The sequence below is a fragment of the Cottoperca gobio genome, chromosome 5 (genome assembly GCF_900634415.1).
Source record: "Cottoperca gobio chromosome 5, fCotGob3.1, whole genome shotgun sequence".
Taxonomy (NCBI): Eukaryota; Metazoa; Chordata; class Actinopteri; order Perciformes; family Bovichtidae; genus Cottoperca; species Cottoperca gobio.
The window spans coordinates 13,619,325-13,642,831 of NC_041359.1; the positions used below are offsets into that span (position 1 = coordinate 13,619,325).

General features: G+C 41.4%; 3 protein-coding genes across 3 annotated transcripts in view; 2 read left to right on the plus strand and 1 right to left on the minus strand.

The window, feature by feature from the left end:
* The first annotated feature begins 3,473 nt into the window (after positions 1–3,473).
* On the plus strand, positions 3,474–7,564 carry mrto4 (MRT4 homolog, ribosome maturation factor). Its single transcript, XM_029431842.1, has 8 exons — positions 3,474–3,612; positions 3,835–3,893; positions 5,484–5,587; positions 5,666–5,747; positions 5,841–5,908; positions 5,998–6,149; positions 6,413–6,489; positions 6,950–7,564. The coding sequence occupies exons 1-8, from the start codon at positions 3,585–3,587 to the stop codon at positions 7,088–7,090; spliced, it is 711 nt and encodes a 236-aa protein (XP_029287702.1). The 5' UTR covers positions 3,474–3,584; the 3' UTR covers positions 7,091–7,564.
* On the minus strand, positions 7,429–11,972 carry akr7a3 (aldo-keto reductase family 7, member A3 (aflatoxin aldehyde reductase)). The gene is given in 8 exon segments (XM_029431837.1): positions 7,429–7,826; positions 7,828–7,881; positions 8,553–8,682; positions 8,816–8,915; positions 9,270–9,366; positions 9,791–9,895; positions 10,069–10,256; positions 11,606–11,972. Coding segments are annotated over 8 exon segments (1,080 nt in total). The 5' UTR covers positions 11,904–11,972; the 3' UTR covers positions 7,429–7,718.
* Positions 11,973–15,177: 3,205 nt separating this feature from the next.
* The window catches only part of megf6b (multiple EGF-like-domains 6b), a 57,223-nt gene continuing 48,893 nt past the window's right edge, over positions 15,178–23,507 (plus strand). The window contains exons 1-3 of the mRNA XM_029432844.1: positions 15,178–15,248; positions 15,977–16,111; positions 16,996–17,105. Coding sequence (XP_029288704.1) covers positions 15,178–15,248; positions 15,977–16,111; positions 16,996–17,105 — 316 coding nt within the window. The remainder of the gene's footprint in view (positions 15,249–15,976; positions 16,112–16,995; positions 17,106–23,507) is intronic.

A 23,507-nucleotide genomic window follows, 5' to 3' on the forward strand; every position in this document is an offset into this window, starting at 1 on the left:
TGCATTTTCAACTAATTTAGTTTGAGCATTTTATTTACACACTCTATTGAGGTTTTTAACTTGTTACAGCTGGACCGTTTCTAAGATAAAAAGCATCACTGCTCAAAACTTCTCACCACAATGGACAACATTCATTTAGGGACTCACTATATGATTTTTTAAAAGGTGTTTTCTACTCTATATGACGTATATGTGTTATATTTTCATATTGGCTATATATGTGTGTTTACTGTGTGTTGTTTTTACTTCAAAGACAAAGTTCCATTACCTTGTATGGACAATAAAGTTGTTCTGATGTTGATATGTATATTAAATATTACGGTCTATATTTTATATACTTAAATATAAATAAGTACATTTGGGCTGTATATTGTACTATGCATGGCATCTATATATTTAGTAGGCTACACATATAGAATGTCTCTTCTCAGACATTTAAGGAAGAATTGGTACATTTTGCAAATATGCACTAATAAGCACATAAAGCACATTACTGTATGCTGGCCTAAATATTGTACTGTATATAGCTTTTTAATCTCAGGTCATTAATTTTCATCTACTCAATTCTACTTACATTTCTTTCTAATTATGATTTATGGCGTAGTTCTATCTTTGTGTAATCTTCTCTGGTCTGTTTCATTCAATGACACATACTTTTCATCCCCTGATGATCAAAGTGTTATCTTATATTATTCATTTATGGAGGATATATGTGCTTTGGTAGCACCACTATTTTTAAAAGGACTTGGAGTCTACTTTGTCCATCGATCCATCCATCGTCTACCGCTTATCCGGGATCGGGTCGCGAGGGCAGCAGCTCCAGTAAGGAACCCCAATCTTCCCTTCTCCGGGCCACATCCTCCAGCTCCGACTGGGGGATCCTGAGGCGTTCCCAGGCCAGTGAGGAGATATAATCTCTCCACTGAGTCCTGGGTCTTCCCGGGGTCTCCTCCCAGCTAGGACGTGCCTGGAACACCTCCCTAGGGAGGCGCCCAGGTGGCATCCTTACTAGATGCCCGAACCACCTCAACTGGCTCCTTTCAACGTAAAGGAGCAGCGGCTCTACTCCGAGTCTCTCACGGATGGCTGAGCTTCTCACCCTATCTCTAAGGGAGACGCCAGCCACCCGTCTGAGAAAACCCATTTCGGCCGCTTGTACCCGTGATCTCGTTCTTTCGGTCATGACCCAGCCTTCATGACCATAGGTGAGGGTAGGAACGAAGATCGACCGGTATATTGAGAGCTTTTCCTTCTGGCTCAGCTCTCTTTTCGTCACAACGGTGCGGTAAAGTGACTGTAATACCACCCCCGCTGCTGCGATTCTCCGGCCAATCTCTCGCTCCATTGTCCCCTCACTCGCGAACAAGACCCCGAGGTACTTGAACTCCTTCACTTGGGGTAATGGCTCATTCCCTACCCGGAGTAGGCAATCCACCGGTTTCCTGCTGAGAGCCATGGCCTCAGATTTGGAGGTGCTGATCCTCATCCCAACCGCTTCACACTCGGCTGCGAACCGATCCAGTGACTGTTGAAGGTCACAGACCGATGATGCCATAAGGACCACATCATCTGCAAAGAGCAGCGATGAGATCCTCAGGTCACCGAACTGCAACCCCTCTCCTCCACGAATACACCTCGATATCCTATCCATGAAAATTACAAACAGGATTGGTGATAAAGCGCAGCCCTGGCGGAGGCCAACATTCACTGGAAACGAGTCCGACTTACTGCCGAGTATCCGGACACAGCTCTCGCTTTGGGCGTACAGGGATTGGATGGCCCTCAAAAGTGACCCCCTCACCCCATACTCCCGCAGCATCTCCCACAATATCACCCGGGGGACCCGGTCATACGCCTTCTCCAGATCCACAAAACACATGTAGACCGGATGGGCGTACTCCCAGGCCCCCTCCAGGATCCTTGCAAGAGTAAAGAGTTGGTCCGTTGTTCCACGGCCAGGACGGAATCCGCATTGTTCCTCTTCAATCAGAGGTTCGACTACCGGCCGAACTCTCCTTTCCAGTACCTTGGAGTAGACTTTACCAGGGAGGCTGAGAAGTGTGATACCCCTGTAGTTGGCACACACTCTCTGGTCCCCCTTTTTAAATAGGGGAACCACTACCCCGGTCTGCCAACCCCTAGGCACTGTCCCAGACTTCCCAGACTTCCACGCAATGTGTCAATCAAGACAGTCTACTTTGTATTATGTATAAAGCCAAAAGGGTGATTCTAAAAGATCATCATTGTGGATGAGTTGTAGCTCTGTTTCCTAAAGCTTTGTTATCAGAATTAGGGCAAATAAGTGTCCTGATGTCACTTAGTGCTAACTTTCTGAAAGTGAAACAATGCCCATCATGCCATGCTAATTTACATGGCAATAGGTGTGAATGTCTTAAGACTCCTGAAGCCAAAATGTTGCTATCGTACCAAAGTGACTCTTCAACATCTTTCTAATGTCAATTGAAAATGTGTAGGTTGAATCAAATTGAAAGGGATTTATACACACAGTTTACTACTCAATGTGTTTGCATGTTGCTGCTTTGGATCAGGGCTGATAGTGTGTTGATCTATTCATAATCCCCATTACCTTAGATAGTCATGTTGCACTCATAGCCTATATGTAAAATGAATTTGTGATGGTTCACACACACACACACACACACACACACACACACACACACACACACACACACACACACACACACACACACACACACACACACCATTATAAGCAACTGAACCACTTCCTTATTTAGAGACTCATGGACATTTCCAAGCAGACATAAAAGGGGATTTGCTGACACCTGTTGACCTATGGCTGTAGGCTACTGGTGACTTTTGTAGCATTTGCAAAAGCAGCCTAGTACCTACATGACTTTTACATTTGGGACAATTTGGTGAAACTCCTGCTTCATACTTCTAAAGCAGGGGTCTTCAACGTGTTTCAGGCCAAGGATCCCCAAACTGATGGAGAGATGGAGCTGGGACCCCCTACTATATATATTGTATACAATTATGTTTTATATTAAACTGGTTCTAGTGCCATGTATAAACATAGCTACCCTGTTATAGTGCATTCAATACTAAGCTATTAATTTAATACTGAATGTGTGCATGGACTGCCTCCATTTATCCGTTCGCTACAATATGTTGGATTTATGTTAATGTATATTTAAAGACATTTACATTTGTGGAGAAAAAAGGGTTGGATTTAAAAAAAAAAAATGTATATATATATTTTTATAATCAACCAAAAGTTTCGCGACCCCCTGTTGAAGACCTCTGAACTAAAGGGTAGATTTAGCCTATGGTGATATAATATATAATATATGTGTAGGACATTATAACTCTATTCTATTGCAGATTGAAACTCTGAAAGGCAGTAATCGCAGTATCTCTTCACATACATCCTTATCCATCACACGTTTGAACGATGTACACCAAGATGTCCATGCAAGTTTGAGTTAACTAAAAGTTATTTTTTTCTAGTCAGGCACCACAGGGTCAGCTTCTCCTACAGAAACATTTGGGGTCCTTTTTACTTCACGTGTGCGTCTGCTGCTCTGCCATCGTGAGAAGAAACCATGCCGAAGTCAAAGAGGGACAAGAAAAGTAAGTAAATAGCCGTTCAAATTGTATAATATATAAAAACATTTAGCAGCTAAGCATATTAACTGGTTGCTAGTATGTAGCAGCTGTCCTCTACGGCAGAAAAGTAACGTTTAAGTTGGGTAACAAGCTAACGTTAGCTTCTCCTTCTGGGGGAAATAACATGAGGCTGCTGTAACATTTCAAGTCTTTACTCACTGACTGTTTCTCACATCTTCTCCTCAGTTTCGTTAACGCAAACAGCCAAGAAGGGTCTGCAGTCGAAACAGAAATTAATCGAGGAGGTAAGTGTCCTGTCAGCTATGCTAACGAGGGTTAGCTGAAGCTGCTAACATGTTTCAATTAAATTAAATCCAATGGGCTATATTGGCATGGCATTTGACATGCGTTGCCTAAGCACCAGTATGGTTATGAAAAACAATATAAGTTGATATAATAAAATAGATAATGAAATAAAAACAACAAGGCGTACGCCAAAGTAATCAAGTTAGTATTGCTACAATTTAAATGTGACTTGCGAAGTGTTAATATACTGATAATAGCACATGAAGATGTTAGTTGGGATAATACAAGATATTAGAGTTGCAAAGATAAGTCTCGACTAATAATCGTTTAGTCGATTGATGAAAAATAAACGTAAATAAAGTATTTTGATAAGCGATTCGTCATTAAAGTAAGTTCTCAAATATGGACATTTCCAAATACATTTTGTTTCATATCCTACTAAACTAAATATCTATGAGTTTTGGACCGTCAAAACAAGACACCCCTTGGACTTTGAGGAACTGGGATGGACATTCTTCACTATTCTGACTTTGTAGTCCAAACGATTAATCGATTGAAACTAGAAAATAACCAGAAAATAACCGGCAGAATAATCAATAAGGAAAATAATCGTAAATTGCAACCCCACAAGAAATCTAAGATTCTATAGATAACAAAAGAACACTTACTCATAATGAAATGTAATAAAAGAGATAGTAATAGTATATATACAACCAAGATGGCGGCTGTTCACGTGTGAGTTGCTGCAACGCTTCATAATTTTCTTTGTATTTAAACGTCGATTGAAAGAAGATGTCAACCTTGTGCGCAGTGTATAATTGTGGTCATAACGCTACTTCGTGAACCAGAGAAACGCTTCTTTAGATTTCCTACAATCATCAAAAACAACGATCCACAAAAGAGGGATGAATTACTGTCTACCGAACGCCGTAAGCTGGTTTAGCAACATAACTCGTGAGGATTTAACAGAAGAAAAAGCACAATTCACCCGTTTGTGTGGCGTCCACTTTATATCTGGTAAGAGTTCATGCTAAAGCTATGTTTACATTAGTGAGCATAACATCGCCGCTCTTCTCACTCACAAACCACGGCTTGAGCGGGGTATCTCGAGCTCTTTGAGAGTGATTTACACGGGCATGGACGAGCACCCTGTCATCTTTCACGTGGTTTGGTAAGAAGACTACCGACTACCAACCCAGCCAGAAACAAAGACATTATAAGCACCTAAGCTCTTGTATGCCTTCATTTGTGCGTTGGTTGCCCACGACGTTTGTAGCACAAGGTAGTTCACAATATCCGGATATTCAATCGGCGGTAATGAATCTAAATCCTCAATATAATCCGACGGCAAATTTGGACTTTTTCTCTGAATCTTGCCTTTGCAGAGGACTCCAGAGAGTCAGAATACGTAGAAGAAGTCGGAGTTGTTGTTGTTGTTGTTGTTCGCTTTAGACGCCATTGTTGATTTGTATTCCAACCAACATGGCGTCGCACGCATACGTCACACAGTTTTGTCACGTGTTTGCACACGAAGAATAGTACATATTACATACGTCTCACTAAATTCTTCATCTGTTTGTCCTTTTTAGTTACGGAAATGTGTGGACACGTACAGAAACCTGTTCATATTCTCTGTGGCCAATATGAGGAATAACAAACTGAAAGACATCAGGACAGCATGGAAACACAGCAGGTAAACAGCCTGATGATTATTATTTCAAATGAAAGCATGTTTCTTAGGTAAAAGGCTTGACTCTCCTCTCTCCCACAGATTCTTTTTTGGCAAAAATAAAGTCATGGTGATTGCTCTGGGTAAAGGAGAAACGGACGAATACAAAGATAATTTGCACAAGGTAGGAGATCTCTCAATGTGTGGTATTAAGCCTGAAAACATAATGGTCTATTTCAAAAACTTGACATTTTGTATTGCCTCTGATAACGTGCAGGTCACTAAGTATCTACGTGGAGAAGTGGGAGTGCTATTCACCAATAAAACAAAGGACGAAGTACAAGAGTAAGTAAGGCTTCACTTAATGCACTGTTGTTGCAGTGATTCTCCAAATAGTGTTCATTAGTTGACAAAATGGGGTTCTACATCTACAGGTATTTCAATCATTTCAAAGAGCTGGATTATGCACGAGCAGGCAACCGTGCACTGATGGACACAACTCTGGATGAGGGACCCCTTGAACAGTTTCCTCACTCAATGGAGCCTCAGCTGAGACAATTGGGACTTCCTACTGCTCTCAAGAAAGGTAAGTTTACAGGATAAGACTGATAACTTGTTTTCTTTTGTCAATAAATCCTACTCAGACCAAAACCAACAATGTAATGGTCAATTTCTCAATACTTTCTGACTTCCCTACCCTGTCTGTAACACCCAATCCCATTACGTTCTTACTGAAGACCCACGTTTTTAAAATCTCATCACAATAGTGTTAATAAACTTTATTTATAGAGCACTTTTCAAACGAGACGCAGCGCAAAGTGTCACATTTTATATCATCTGTTATTAAAGGAGTGGTGACTCTGCTGAAGAGCCATGAAGTCTGTAAGGAGGGAGACGTGCTTACTCCTGAGCAGGCTCGCATTCTGGTGAGTTCTTGACTGTTTGTCTACCGAAAATATTGACTAACATTGTGCCGTCTGTGAATGTGAAGTAGTACAGATGGAAGACGTTGAGTCAGGATGAGCTCAGTAGCTTAAAAAATGAGAGCTCGAGGATGGCTGTGCTTCATCGCTCTCACCAGGCACTGCAATCAGGCTGTACTTCTTTTGGTCTTTCGCCAAACACATCTCCAGAGCCAACTTCCTATGATAATATCGATACAGTATCTCATCGCAACATGTTTTGTGATACTGTATCGATTCTCAACACACTATTGTTTTTTAGTTAATTTGCATACAAGGATTCAATTCAGGGCAATACTTTTTCATTTGCAAAGATGTGCGCCCTCAGTGTAGTACTGTGATGTTGGATGCTACCTGGAACTGTGACAAATACACAGCCCTGTATTTGACTGACAGTTCAAATTGGCTCCTTTTCTGTCCATAGAAACTCTTTGGCATCGAAATGGCCGAATTCAAGGTGCAGATCAAATGTATGTGGAACTCAGAAACAGGCGAGCTTGAGACCGTTGCTGGTGAGGAAGAGCCTATGGATAATGGAGAGGAAGACGACAAAGATGCAGAATGAAACATCTGAGGGCAGGAGGAGCTTCTTTGCCCTACTTCAACGGCAGAGGGACATTGATGTGGAAACTATTCAGCCTGACTGCCAGCGCTGCCCCGGGAGTGTGATCTCTCTCCTCCCATCAATTTTCTGGCCAAACATGAACTTTTGTCCTTCAGCCTCGAGTTTTAGCTTCAGACTGAGTTGTTGTTCAGTAAACACTGGTTACTGGACTTATCGCTATGATGATGATGCCACTTGTTATCAACATGATTAGAAACGTTGTTTTGTATTGCCTGCAAGTCATTTGCCATTCTGCCAAAACGAATGAGCACATGTATTTTCGTGTGCAAGAAAAAACCTTTTGTTGTTAAAGAAATTGGTTCTTTTTAATGTAACAATTTAATTAAGGCAGATTCCAGAGAAGTCTATTTCTTTCCTGAAAATATAATTTTTATATTTGTACATTTACAATGAAGTGGTCTTTACATTAATACATACTGGTCTCCAATTGATTTATTCACCAGAAGAAAAAACACAAATTTCAAGTGTGATTTCAGGAAAAAGGTAGTGAGTAGCTAAGAGAAAGGGGCTTTAGCAGATCTATTTTTCTATGAACTTGGATAAAATTTGACTGGACAGATTTGTCTCTTTAGCGGAAGTAGCTAGGACACTCGTGGGCTACGAGATTCCAGGCCTCATTGAAGGCGGAAACCACTTTCTCATCCAGAGGACCCTCCTCTGCAGCAGCCATGTTTTGCTTGAAGTTGCTCTATAGTTGACATGCCAAGTACGACTCCATCACCCAGATCGCCCTGGAACAGCAGACAATGTAATGGTCAAAGAAAACCAAAACATGGTTTTAAAGAGGATACAATCTAATTAAAAAAAGGTGCATAACATTTTCCTTCTACTGTGAGCGCCAATACAGCGTTCAGACTCAATATTAAGGTTAAATATACAACAAATGACCCGGTGCTTTCAGAGGAAAAACAAGTGAGTTTGGTTTTACCAATAATGTTGGCATGTACAAGTCATGACCAGCTATAATTCTAAAATTGACCAGTTAATTTCTATACTGAAAAAACATCTGCATATCAATTCAATTTGTTTTTGGAGGAGGGTTGATGTTGATTTAGAAACTATAAAATGCGCAAAAATAAAAAATCCCAATGCGCCATAAAATGGATGCTTGGTCATCAAAAGATATCTAGCTGAGTTGAAATAAATAGATCCTGTTAGAAGGATTTTAAAGGACTAATGGAAGCTGTTGCGTAGATTTAAAATCAAACCAATTAGGCCTTTAAATGTTTGAGTAGAGCTGCAGCAATTAACCGTTGGACAGAAAATGTATCGACTATAAGAATTCTGATTATCGATAAAGTAATTTTTTGAAGCAAAAATGCTCAAAATTCTGATGCATTGATTTTCTATCCCTGAAAACTCGTTGGGACTGTTGGTTGGACAATAAGTGCACAATAGGTACCTTAAGTTGAGAGTGATGGTACATCCAGCGTATAGCAGCAGAGGTCATGGTGGGTTTCTCTGAGCCGTACGCCGTCTCCAAGGCTTTTATAACCATATCTACCGCCTCAAACTGACTCTTCTTCCAGTATCTGACACAAGAGGACGGGCACAATTACTTTGTGTTAAATAAATTGGCACTACATGAGTACAGACCTAATGTGCAACAACATAAAACAAATCATGTGTTGGTGAAGTCTCAAAAGTAAACTGCGGGTCTTTCACCTGTCCCTGTATGCTGCAGCCCAGTTGTTACCAAAGAATCGTCCTGCAGGCTGGGAACCATCTTTGTCTTGGTAATGGTACTTCCCTGTCAGAAGGCCACCTGCAGAAGAGTAGTATGTTAGAGTTCAAACTAAAGTTACTCAATACTGTCACTCACTCAAAATGAAGGTTTTTCATGCTACATGTTGAGAAAAGGTTACTGAAAAAGTCCAAATAAGACTGCAGATAAGTGAAAGGTTTGACCTGCTGGTGGTGCTAGTCATGTTCAGAGGCAATCTAATAGTTATTGGACCAAAGTGGTGAACTGACAGAGAGCCATCCATAGAGCTTAAAGATTAACATTATTCCTCCACAGTAGGTGAAACATTTATCACCAATTGTGAGTGTCTGCTTTTGAAAAAAACATTTCAAATGGTGACTGCAAGGTGTACCACAGAAGGACGTCATACGGCACCTGCTAGAGGATTGTATGCGTAGAATCTCATTCCGTAGTATCTCAGACATGGCAGCAACTCGGTCTCAACCTGTCTTGTAGTGGCATTGTACATTCCCTGGGAAAGGTAAGAGTCTAAGTTAGGGTACAGGAAATAGTCAAATATGTTAAATTCAAGCATTGGAAGCAAAGAAAGACCCATAACATGGGAGTTAAGAAGACCTAGTTAAAGATTTAAGTAACATGGAAAAAGCATTTGGGCGACCTTGAGTGTCTCTGTGCTATGAAGGATGCTTAATCCATGGTTTCTCTCCGTAACAAAAACTACTGCAATTCTGGATAAGTAGTAGCGAAGATGTTTTGGCAGCTCACTCTGAAAACACAGCGATTTCCAGCCCAGATATGATCATATTAATAAAAGAATAAGAATGTTAATTAACAGCCACTTAGATGGGCGGATGCAACATAAATAAATGAGTAGCTTTAAAAAATATATATGATGCAATTGATTGGAGATGAAACTAAGAGAGGTTCCAGAATACCTGATACACAGTGGGAACAATCCAGTTGTTGTGTCTGCAGATGCTGGCAATTTCAGACACTTCCCATGATGCATAGTTTGACAGCCCAAACTCCTTGAATTTTCCCTGATGGCGATATTTTAACATGAAATCATACTTTAATAAAACATTCTTCACATAATAATAGGAATGAATTGAACGTATACATTGTGGACTAAGATCTTTGGTGTGTCATGTTGCAGGAAAGGTTTCAGCGACACACATCAACACATAGAAAATGAAGTATCCAATCCCTTTACCTCTTTGTGGAGTTCATTGCAGGCCCGAAGCGTATCCTGGATGGGGTTTTGGTGGTCAGGGGCGTGGAGGTAGAAAAGGTCCACACTATCGGTTCGCAGCCTCTGAAGAGAGGTTTCCAGCTGAGAGCGAACACTCTCCGGCTTCAGCGTCTTCCCATCCCAGGGGTTGGCCTTAGTAGCTATGCTTACTGTCACACAGAAACACTGAATTAAAAGTACATCATTTACAGGATGTTTTTTTTTTAGCAAACAGCCATCTTAATGACTCTTCATATCTATGTTAAGTGAATCACTATGCATCTATAAAACTCCCCATATACTTATACTGCATTATACTTTTATTGCACTAGGTTTATCATATCATTATCATATTATCCTAATAATAATAATAATAATAATAATAATAATAATAATATATTATCATAGGATATTAATATTCTCATACTGTGCCCCCGGGGATAAATAAAGTGTTTTGAATTGATTCTCTGGGGGTGTGATTAAGAGTCTGATATTAAGAGGACTTTCCTGCAGGCTCTTTAGTCCAGTCAACGGTCAGATCAAAATCACGATAATGATAATCAGTCTTATTTTAATACTTGCTTGTACAGCCTCCAGAAGGCTCTATGAACTGTTTTTACACATAGTTTTGACCATATTCTGGATCAGTAATCCTCATCATGTCCTGATCCACAAACATCGTATACAGCACATCTTTAATGTGACCAATGTACTATATTTGCAGGTAAAACACTGCGTTCAATGCTGCCCACTGTGAATGTCGATGTCAATGTTGTCCAATAGTATCTCCAAGGGATCATACTTAAACATGCCAAATAAACATGTACAAATCACCCAGTCATGCGGTTTTATGGGTTTTGCCTTGTTGACATGGTGGGGTGTTTGTATACTGCTGTGTGTCATTTTGTCATTTTGTGTGTACTATGTTAATTATTGAAGTGGCAGGTTACATTCTGCAGATGAAAATAGCTTTTATCTTACTCTAGTAGAGGGGTGAAAGAAGTACTCGGATGTTTTACTTAAGTAAAAGTAGCAATACCAGTGTAAGTCATGCATACAAATGTTTACTTAAGTAAAAGTCAGAATAATTAATATTATATTATTGGATAATAATTAGTGATGAATGTGCTCACTTTAATTTTGCAGCTGGTAAAAGGAGGAGCTCATTTAAACTACTTTGGTCTCTTAACTGTGAATTTACATTTTTGGATAGGGAATTTAAACATGATAAGAATCAGATTAATCGTGTACACATGGGTTTTTCTGTGTGTTGTTTTCCAGGAGGACCAAACAACACATTCCTCCAAAGCGATACACAACTAACATCAATATTCTCAGTAATAAAAAGGAGATTTGTTTTGGGGGCAATGCCAAAAATTAATGCAGTTTCTGGACAATTTTGGTACCCATAACTCCATGCTCGTGCCAACCAGCACGTGCAGTCTAATGGTGAGTTCCCTTCAGGAGCTCCGTTAACGTTAGCACAGAGTCGCTACGGATATGTGTGCTTCTGATATACCTGTGTTGGGAAGATTCAGGCTCCCTATGGCCGTCTCTGACTTCCCGTCCATATACATGAAGGCTGTGTCAACGTGTATGTGTCCCCTGTCCAGGAAAGTCTTCACCATCTCCTGGACCTGCTCGGCGTCGGCTCGTCCACCGAAAGCCATAGTCCCCAGTAAGGAAACCGGCCGTTTAGTTTGAGACGACGACATGTTTCGACGAGACACAAACCTCGACAAATGTCCGTGCACGTCTTTAATAATGTGACTCTGTCCAAGTGTGCAAAGTCTTCTTGTAACTACTACCCACTGCATGCTACAGTGCAGAAGCTAGCAGTATGGCTGAGGGCAAAGACCGTTGGAGGTGGTGATTTAGGGAGTGTCGTAAAGTTACTTAACCGGTTTAAAACGGAACCTGTGCTAAATTTATTGAAGAGATATTTGGCGTCTTTGCTCGGCTGTAGTTAAATCAGTGAGCAGTTTGTTTTTCTGTGACCACCTCCTCTTGCTTTAAGTTAATATTTGTTCAAGTGTATTCGTTTCATCATATGTACAGGACTTATTATACTAGATGTAGTTCTATTGTTTAGCCACTAAGTGTCAGCAAATCTCCATCCTCCTTTTTATTTATGTCTAATTACAAAAGTTGCTCCTGGGTTTCTCCTGCAACCATCCAGCAATGTGCAGTCCAATCATAGCCTACTGCAGATATGATAGACCAATGCAGTATGGTAAATTATATAGTTTTTCAGTGCATCCTAACTAAATAATCATTCCTATGATTATTAACTGTTTATTTAAGGATCCCCATTAGAAGCACATGAGTGTGTGGGCGCATCCTGAGCATAGAAATACTGACATTAAATAAAAGTACAGACAATTTATAATAATCTCAGAAACCAACAAGTGTTTCTACACTATTAAACCCCTATCAAATGTGTGCTGTAAGTTAGTTGGATCATTTGATTAAACACACGTGTTTTAGAACATGGATCATAAGATTAGATTAGATAAATATGCAGACGCTTACTATGTTTACAATTTCCTTTTATGTATTCATAAACAACCTTAGGGGCAACTAAAACTATTTGGTCAGAATTCTGGAAAGGTTGCCTTTGTGATTAAAAGAGAGCCTGCTGACATTTTGCTGTTAAATCCATTATTTTGTTACTTGAAATAGTTGAATTTGAGACTCTGTCTTATAGAAGGTCTTTTAAGACTTTAGTTTATATTATTCCAGAATTGAATTGATTTGTTTCATATTATTTGTTAAAGGTATCAAATGCATACATGACACTGTTTGGAAATTCCATAGTACTGGTTTTCTCTGTGCATATCATGAAGCTGCTATGTGTAGTCTGCCATGTGTAGTCTGCCATGTGTAGTCTGCCATGTGTAGTCTGCCATGTGTAGTCTGCCATGTGTAGTCTGCCATGTGTAGTCTGCCATGTGTAGTCTGCCATGTGTAGTCTGCCATGTGTACTTGAAGAAAACGGTGCAAAGAAGGTACTGGTGAATATGGGGGCCCAACATAGATTTTTGCCCCCAGGACTCTCAAACAATTTAATCCTGGCATGAGTAGATTATGTTTATTAGATTAAGAGGCTTTGAGGTCTCGAAAAGCGCTATATAAATTCAATTTATTATTATTATGTATGTTTTTAGGCCCAGAAATAAACATGCAAAAAATAATTGTATTATCATAATACTCACTCTTGTTGTTGCAGTTAAAGACTTTTGTTCTCTGTGGGGACTTTGGCAACACATGTCTCAGATGAGCTCGAATATATCTTTTCTAATTCAGACAACATGCTGTGTAGCTGGCATCCTCGGAGGCTGCACGGACAGCGGTGACCCTGGACTCTTTAGGGTCATGAACACACATGCGCCCAATGAAAGCTTTGTTTTGAGAGCAGCAGTCATAGGTCCTGGCAGCTGACCCTGTGACCGCACCATCAGCCCTGCAGAGTAGCTGCTTCAGACTCCGCTGGTGATAGTATATCACTCAGTTTTCCTAAATGTCCATACCTAGCATGAGAGGTTTGCACTTCACCTCCTGCAGATGATTCTCTGCTTTGCGTCATGGGTCCCTATACACACAGATATTTCTCTGCAAGTGCACTTATTTCCCAGCTCCACAAGCTTTGTTTACATCTATACGCGCACATGTAACTAAATAAAAGCCATATTGGTGGATGGATTGAATATCTGCATGTAGAAAGTCTATGTACATTTCCTAACACAAGCACAAATCTCAATGGAAACAAATATGAAGTAAAACTCATATACAGACGAGAACATTCATAATTCCAGTTAAGAGAAAAGTTTGAGGCAATGTTTAAAGCTCCAAATTAAAGTGTGTGTGTGTGTGTGTGTGTGTGTGTGTGTGTGTGTGTGTGTGTGTGCGTGCGTGCGTGTGCGCGCGTGTGTGTGTGTGTTCAGAAGCTCTGAATAATAAATGGCACCCTTTCCATCCTCCCCCTCCAAAACCCCAGCCATCATTACCAAGTGAATGGAGGGAGGCAGAAAGCGCTCAGCCTCCACAACTTTTCGCCCGTCAGTCAGTCCAACATCTGCAGTGACGGATCGTAGGTGAGCTGCGGGTTTTCAGTCAGTGTCACACACACACACACACACACACCGCGTGTGATGGCTGGGTCATTTTTGAAGAGCGCTGATAATTTTCACGCGGAAGATCCTTTACGCGCCTTTTAAGTTTCTCCCCGTTGAGCGGTCGGATTTGGTTATTTATTAGGGTTACTTTTTTTCAGTTGTACTCATGAATGAGTTTGCGATAAATTCACATTTTTTAAACTTCTAATCCAAGAAGAAGAAACATGGATAGTGTTATTTTTTTTTTTTTCCTATTATTTATTATAGAGGCTCGTGCATTGCGTTATGGCATCGCAAACAATCTCCAATCCTATATGTGAGTAACCTTTTGTCTTATGTTTTGTTCTTTGTTTGTTTGTTTATTTATATTTCCTTTTGTAGACAGACTCTATAGGGATGATGTTTACTCTTCATCATTCCTCAGTTATTTTTACAACCTCACAATCCCTTTGAAGTTTAAATATGAAAACTGCTGGTTCACCTGCACATGCAAAAACTTGTGTCAAAGACTCAACCAGAGGCAGACAACGAAGGCTTTTTGCTAGAGGTATCAAACAGCAGCTGGATGACAGATCTGTTTTGTAGATGCTGGAGGATTAATTTAAGTTTTGTGCGCTCTCATCATGGTCTTTATTGGCTTCCATGCGCAGTATCACTGTAATTTAAATGATTATACATTAGCTCCATGTGGATGGTCTGTATTGCATTCCTAACTCTGTCAGAGTTAGTTTGTAGTCCCTCAAAGTGGAGACTTAGACAATTATAACCCCAAAATAATAAAGCGCTTGAATTATGTGAAGATTCTGTTACCTGCCACTAACAATAAGGTATTTCATATGAAATGATGTGTAAAGCTGGGGGTGATGGTGATTACTATTGTTTATGAGATGAGCAGCTGGATGTTGTCTTAAGATTTCTGCTGATGTCTATATGCCAGGCCTTCCTGTCTGTCCTTGGAGAGTTACCAAAGGAGTAAATGTTTCAAAGAGCCTGTTGCGAGGCTCCTCTGTGCTCCGCAGCAAATGGTGTGAAAGACATCAATGGCAGGTCTGCCTGTTAACCCAGACAGACTTTGTGTAAGAAGAACAAAACATCACAGATGGAAGGCTTATCATGTTTTACCTGGGGGCGGAAATGTTAACTGTCTCCTGTTTCTGCTGATATTCAGTCTTGTACGTACAAGTGAAAACATGCACGTTCTACCCCATGTCCAGTGAAAACACTATAAACATCTAATGTGAATTGTCTGGAAAATGTTTTTGTTTTTTATTTATTTTGAAAATGTTGTGCATTGAAGTGGTTTCCCAGCACACATGGCTCACATCTGGAACGTTTTGATCTTATCTGGTTAGGATTTTGTTTTTGTTGCTTTTTTTACATTTGGAGTAGAAGATAGAAAAACAATCATGCCACTTTCATGCCAATGCCCCCCTCCAAAAGGCTTTCAGGTAGCACATTTTCAGATGAATACTGACTTTAGGTTGAACTACAGATAGCATCTTGTAACTTAGCGTTCTGAAAGGTGATGTATGAGGAATTCCCCTTGAGTCTTTAAAAATACCCAAACCAGACATCATAAGCAGCCTCACTCCCCAGCACAGGTAATGCCCTCACAGGCATTACGTCATCAACTAGAAAAATTCCTTATGCAAGCTTTGTCCATCTATCTTTGCTGCAACATATCTCACGGCATTCATACATTTCCCCGCTGCTATGCATACATCTGTAAAAACCTTTTGACACCTTAAGTATTTTTACCACTGTTTTCGTTTCAGGCCCAATGTGTGTATCGAGAGGGAGGTGACGCTGGTCGCCCAGAGGCAGCCGTGTGTGCAGGCCTTCACACGCATGGTTAAAGTGTGGAAGCAAGGCTGTGTGGGACAGTCATGGTGCATGGGATACGAGAGGAGGTGAGTAATGCACCTCATCTGTTGTCTCTTTCCTCTTTGTAATCAAAAGCTCATATAAACACTCACATCTTCACCTGCAGGGGATGTAGTGCTTTGCTGATTAAGCTCTGGTTAGACCAAAGCATTAATTATGTCTTCATGAGTCATGCAACCAGAAGAATTTGTCAGAGAGGGCATGATCCTTCATTTAACTCCCCCTCCAAACAGTATCAAACAGGATGAGCTCCCTGACCTCCTCAGTCTCTCTCACTCTTTCTGTAATCACAGCTTTGAACCTCTCTTACAGTTAAGTGCAAGGTGTAACCCCACTTCATTGGGGTTACCAGCTTTTTAACACACAGGCTTTGTTGCAGCCAACATTCCCTTTTTGAAGGACAGTCCTAATGCTAACTTTTTAGCCCATCTCTGTTCCAGGAGTTTCTCACTTTGCGGCTCACGCTCGCTTTCACAGCGTTATTTACCGTGTTACAAGAGTCAACGGCTGCTTTGAAGGCAGCCAAGACCACAATTACTCGCTGTAAACAAAGCGTGTTTCCACCATGCGTAATGGCTGCGGAGCAATGAGAGGGGTCCCAAAGTACAGGGATAGGCACCGTTCTCTGAAGTTGAGTCTCACACCTTTTAGAAGTCTGGGAAAATGTTTGCCAAACATAATACTGCATGTTGCTCAAAGCACTGGGAGTTGTTTGATCAGATTACATGTTTGTTTGTGTTCCTAATCTCGTGGTATTCAACCACAAGAAACATTACAAATGATATGTGCCAAATATAGTCAGATATGCATGTTCACTCCCGCACTACTGTTTTTACAATGGAATACTACAAACACTCTTGTATTTTGTCAGTTCTTGTTGTTTTTGACTTGATGTTTGTCATGTTAACAGGACAGCGTACTACACTGCATACAGACAAGTGTACAGACAGGATTATCAGGCTGTGTACAAGTGTTGCCCTGGATGGTCTCAACTTAATGGAGAAGCGGGTTGTCTGTATCGTAAGTATCCTTAATTATCCAGATTTGTTTCCTTCCTACCCCCTTTAAAAGTAATTTATCAGGTATTAACTAAAAGGCACTTTGTCTTTTCCTGACTTAGCAGGAGGTAGGGTGCTTCAAACACAACCTCACCCTTGGCACAGACCTCTGAATGAAAGGTTTTCAGTAAAAGGTCAAGAGATGCTTTGCCCATCCAGACTCTTCAGCAGATGTTATCAGTCAGCGCCATGTCCACACATGTGGACGGTGGGAAAAAAATCTCGAGTGTTGACAGAGCGTTGACATTCACTCTCAAATGAGGCTTGCATTGTAGTATCTTATTCTACACTGAGCAAAAAACAATTACAATCTGCGTGAGGTCATGGCTCTGTAGCGCTCTTGTAGTTTACGATAGATGGCCCGTCTGGCAGTCAGATTTGCACTTTTAAAATGTACATTAAAGCTCCAAGCGGCCACATTCCCCCTCTAGCTGTGGTCCCATGTTTAAATCTTGGCTCTCATCCATATAGTCATGCCACTTTTTCTCATTCAGAGGTGTGACATGGCAGTGTAGGTCAGAGGAATGCATTATGGATATGAAAACGAACAAGCCCATCCAGTGTTTTCCCCAACCAATCACAGTCAAGGCCCCCTGAAAAAAATCAGCTCAGGGTGGAGAGACCACCTGCTGATACGCACAAAAAGAACAAAGAAAAACAAATATGAATCTGAACCTTCTGTAATTCCAATCCACGGGTCCATGTATGGAAACGTAGATCTGTTGGTCACACTAGGGCTGCCAGCAGCTCATCTCCTTGTGGATAAGCTTAGCTTCACACCGCTGAGACCGAGAAGCCTCCTTTGATGGGATTTTACAGCCAGTGATCCAGAGCGCATAGCCTGCATACCATAGACAGACCCTTGGCAAAGTCTTCCTGTAAACAGTTTGTCCCCTGTCCGGTTGACTGACAAGAAAGTTCCCACTTCCTTGCTCTCATTGCCCTACCTGGAACTGACCCGTGCGCTCAATGGCCAGCGCTGACACCCCCAGCACAGGCACATTACTGTCTGGGATAGCCCTGTGATGGGATGTGGCGCGAGAGAAGATCTCCTGGATGTGCCTGTCATCGGTGTCTTATTATGGCATCTATGCTCTCCTCAAAGAGCTCTTTGTTTCCAGGGGAAAGGTTATAGTATTAAATGATACAAAGAAGTATTACGCGGTCTGCTCTGCAATGAGTCTGGTTTGTGTTAAAACACTCATAAAGAAATGTCTTAAAGATGCATTCCACAGGACTGCCCAGTGTTTCCCCCTCACTAAAATAGACAAGGGGGGGGGGGGGTGTTTCTCTTTTTGCGTGACAATGGCTGCTCTCTTCGACGTGAGGCAGGGCTTTTATCTCTGAAACCAAAGACGTGGCAGCACTTTGAGATGGGACAAACTAATCACCCTTTTCTCTGAGCCATTGAACCAGGATAAAAGGAAGCTCACACCACGACCCTCCCTCTCCCACTCCTGCGCACTTTGCTATGCACTATCTGTACTGTACCTCAGTCAGCACAATGCAATCTATGGGGCTGTGTTCAACAGCGCCTCCAACATCCAAAAGGAAAAATCTGCTCTGCGAAATGTACAGCTTTAGCAAATCCTCTGAAAACCCCCAGAAGAAGAGAAGATTGGGAAGATGGGAATGCTTTGTGTTTGAGATAGTGATTTAGTGTTTGGCACTCCTGAGCTTCTCTCTGTCTTGTGTTGTTCCTCTTTTCTGTGTGTGTTCCCTAATAAAATGTCAGTGTAAGGTAATTAGGCCAATTTCTTGTGGTCATTGTGAGGTAGAATTGAGGCTCTAATCAGGTTGTAGACGCAGTGGCTGGGAAGTGGCTGCAGGTTGAGTAGTTTACCCTTTCTTTAGTTCACCTTTTGTTTCTTCTCTGCCTCTATATCCAACCATTGACATCCTGTCACAATCTTGCAGTGATTGGCCTCTTGTTGTTCTCTCCAGCATTCTTTGCTTAGCACAATTAGTCACATATTTGGAGAAAGAATATACCACAGCACAGCAAACGTCTGCTTATTTTCACATTGTATTCTGCTATTTTGATCCCCTCCCTCCTGTTTTCCATATATTTTTGTTTCAGGCTACTATCATCTAATTATGAAGGTTTATGAGTTTTCCATTCACACAATCGCATCAATGTAGAGTTCTTGAGCGAGTTGAAGTGTCTGTTTCTGACGTTTTCCATCATTGTTGCACAAAGAATGCACTTCAAGCACTCGCAGTTCTTTTACCATGCAGGTATGTTCTGCAGAAATGTAAATGCAGCAACTAACGGTTCATTTCATTATCAATTTATTTGTGAATGACTTTCTTAGTTAACCAATCAGAGTGTCATCAAGTATAAAAAATGCCCATCACAGTTTTCCAGTTCAAGGTGATGTCTTCAAATGTCCCGGCTCTGTTCAACAATCAGAGATTTAGTTTAAAATGCAGCAGATCCTTACCTTAGCGAAGCTGGAATCAGAGACTGGTTGACAATTTTGCTTAAGAAATTGACTTAAATGATTAATCAGTTATCAAAATAGTTGCCAATTAATTTTCTGTTTTATGTAAGATCTTAGAGCCACATCTATTCAAGTTTTAACGACACATCTAATGACTTCTTATCTACAAAAAGTCCGCTATGGGACTTGTGGAGGCATTTTATGAAAACCCTGAAGTGCAACCGAGTTGACTTTTGTGTGTTTTGTAAAGACTCCAATTGGCTCGATGACGATCTTGTTCTCCTGAAGGTGAAGAACTCTTGACTTTGTGATGGCGACTTCCTCCACTTAAACATTTGGAGGACCACTCAGTCAGTGGGCTAAACCTTTTACCTCAGCAAGTAGCCACGGGCCGGGTGAGGATGGACGGGGTGAGGCGGGAGTGGAAACTAGCAGTTATGTTGATTGACGGCAACAATAAGCTTTGTGACGGCGGCTGAGGAGCAGGGACAATAGCTCCTCCAGTCTGTCGTCCTCGTTAACTGCTGAATAGGAACTGGCCCCCTTTTGTGGTGGTAGCAGGCTGTCGAAGGTAGCTACATGTGAAATAGGCCCAGTAGCCAGAGAAGAGGAAATGGTCCTCTGTCTATCCATGGGTGGTCTGTGTGTGTGTGTGTAAGTGTGTAAGTGTGTGTGTGCAACTATGTCATGGTTGTGGGGATGGCATCGAGCACAGCTGAACACAAATAGACTCGGACGGAGAAAACGGACAGAAATCAAACCAACTGAGTCACAACAAGTTGCATTACACGGAAAAACAGTGTAATTTAAATTCCATCAAAATACTGCCTCTGGTTACGCTGACATATTCCTTTTGATCTAACGAGTAACATGCAGCGGAGGTTGTAAGGTCAGAGGAATATTGAAAAACAAATTGAAGCGGCCACATTTCTTTACTGTTGTGATATGAGGCTCTGAGCAAATACTAGTTTACTCTTGACGACTTGACGTCCGTTTGATTCTAGCTGGAAGAACTTATGTGAACATATTGTAGAATAACTACCACGAGTCTGCCGAGCAAACACGACTGTCCACGTCCTGAAACAAGAAGTAGACATGACATTGCTGATCAGTTATAGATGTGATTGTGTAGTCGGGATGGTGAATGCAGTTGTGCAGAAAATAAGCGGGCTAGCCAGCTTGTACGAAGTATGACCAAGCTACTTGTTTGTCAAATTGGTGCGATATGTTTCCTGTTTGGTCGGAGGGACATGCCTACCATTGTCATGTCTAATCCATCTTTCAAATCTCTTTTGAATTAGAGCGAGGAAAAGAGCGGTGCGCCAAATGCTGACCATGTGACCGTTTTCTTACTCTTTGTGATTTTACTTAATGTCAATATTCTCATCCACATATTTTGAAATAAGGCTGGAAATGTTCTTCTCTCACAGGAATCTGTGTTATGAAGACATACTGTATGATTTACGGTGCAGCAAATGCCACAGATTTTCTAATTCCAGGGTCTCACTAAGACATGTTTTGCTAAGCATTATTGTGCCTGCTTTACACCGACCCAAAGTCTAGTTCAAATGGTGTTTCCAAGAAACATGTCACAGATCATCTGACATAGCTGGCCCTGGTTTTCACAAAAACACATTCCTGCATAGAAAAACATGATTTGTTGCTTCAAAATACAGTGCTCGGCTCCACGCCGACCAATTATGGCACCAAACGGAGTCCTGAGCCCAGGCCTTTGTGTCCGTGAAGTGCCCTAAATGTGGTCTCCCTCTGGGTCGCACTCTGGGGGTTAAACAGACTGACGGAGCCTAAACAAACACTGGGCTGCCTCTGTGCTGATGTGGTCATCCCCTTTCCAAGCTGTAAGGGTGACACCTGCTTGTTTTCAGTTTCTTGGCACGAGTCGCTGACCACTGCGCTTTCTGCCTCTTCTTTTTGTGGGAGCTGCTAATCCTCTGAGAGAAGGTGTCTTTGTAATAGAGTGGAGGCATTCACAGCGACAGATGAGAGTGAGTTTTATGCCACGCTGCATGCCACATTAAGAAATTATTTCAGGGAAGATTAAGCAGCGTAAGGGGCTCAGGATGGGGGCGGCCCAAAAATGCCTGGTTAGCTGCCAACAATCCTGTGTCTCACGTCTCAGAAGGGGGAATGTACATTCCCCTTGTTGTCGTTTAGCCATGCTAGCCTGAAGTGTCTCTGAGAGACATCTGACCTTTTCCTTTGTTGCTGGTAATTAAGTCCATTTAAAGCTTTTTAACCACAATTTAGAAAAGTCTCATTAACTTGATCTCTCACAGCTGGTGGTAATATAATTGTCCTGAATAATTTGGATCTTTTCGCAATCAAACCTGTCCACGGAGCAATGCTTTTTTCTGCTCGTCTGTCGTCTGTAGCTGTCACCACAGCAACATTCCCTCACATTAGATAATCACAGAAGTGGGGATAGTTATGTAGCTGTATGTTGAACTACTACAGTGTATCAGAGTTTCTGTAGCCACACAGTCTTGAGGAACTGGAAGTCATCATGGGCAGATTATCGGCGGTGAGATGTCCTTCCTGTAGGAGTAGGATTTCAGGAGCTTCACAAGTAGGGCAAGACTTTGGTCTAATAGGTAACGAACACATGGATGTTTTTGACATTATGCATAGATTTAGTGAATCTGATGCTTTCTGGGGTGTTTTTTATAGAGGGATAGTCTTGATGTCTGTTGAAGCGTGTGTGTGTGAGTTTGTGTCCCTGGATGGTCCAACTGTTGAGCAGGTGTCTGTGGATGGAGCCAGATGACAGGCAGATGTTTAGGCTGAGCGCCGGTCTCCAAGGAGCCCTGTGAATCTACTGGATGAAATTACTCTGGCTCATCTGTGATTAGTAGAGATCACTTCTTCATGTCCCTCTCCTTTTGTCTAGAAATGTTATTCCCCACGGCTGCTGACATGATAAAGTTGAAGCCAGACTGTAGATATACTTTACACAGCTTTTATTTTCACAGCCTACTTCTGCTTAAAGTATCTGGAGTGTAAATGTGTACATCATTAGGGCTGCAACCAATGTAAAACAGAGAAAGATATTACTTAAATGATCATTCTCGATTCAGCTCTTAAACTCAGTTCAGACCTAAATTGTCCTACAAGAAGAAAATATTTTTGCAGCATAAAAACATAAATACAGGAAACACAAATGCAATACAACAATTGAAAACATTAAATGTGCTGCTACACTGTACACACTATACAGGCACAATGAAGGGTTCAAGTGAGAACAGTAATGACAGTAATTGGATAAAGCTCACACTGTTTCTGTTTGAGCTGTCCTTGGCACATTGATACCATCAGTATGACCATATATGGACGATAAATGGCATCAGAGCCGGCAGTGCCTGGTGTGATGATTGGTCATGCCGCCTCTGGTTGGATTAGATGGGCAGAAAAATGCATATCTGGCAGAGGACGCAGTTAAACTGGCATAAAAGAGGATTTCTTCACAATCATCTGAGGGTGATTGGCATTTAAATTCCTCTTGTGATTAGCTGGACTGTGTTTTTTCACTCCCAGAGTTTCCACTTGTTGCCATTCGGGGAAATAGCAATGATAGACATCAATCCTCTGTACCTGTCATCACTAAGCACTGTACTCTGCTCAGGAGAGTACAAACAACAGGCTTAAACAGCTGTGTCTCACTTCACAGGGATATTAGCCTCAACGTACATCAGATAAGCATACAGGCAGGGAGACTTCAGCACACATGTACTGTACGTGCACACATGTACTGCACGTGCACACATGTACTGTACATGCACACATGTACTGTACATGCACACATGTACTGTACGTGCACACATGTACTGTACATGCACACATGTACTGTACGTGCACACACATATTTGTATGTAAAGGACTGTCATGATTAATGTGCGTTGTGT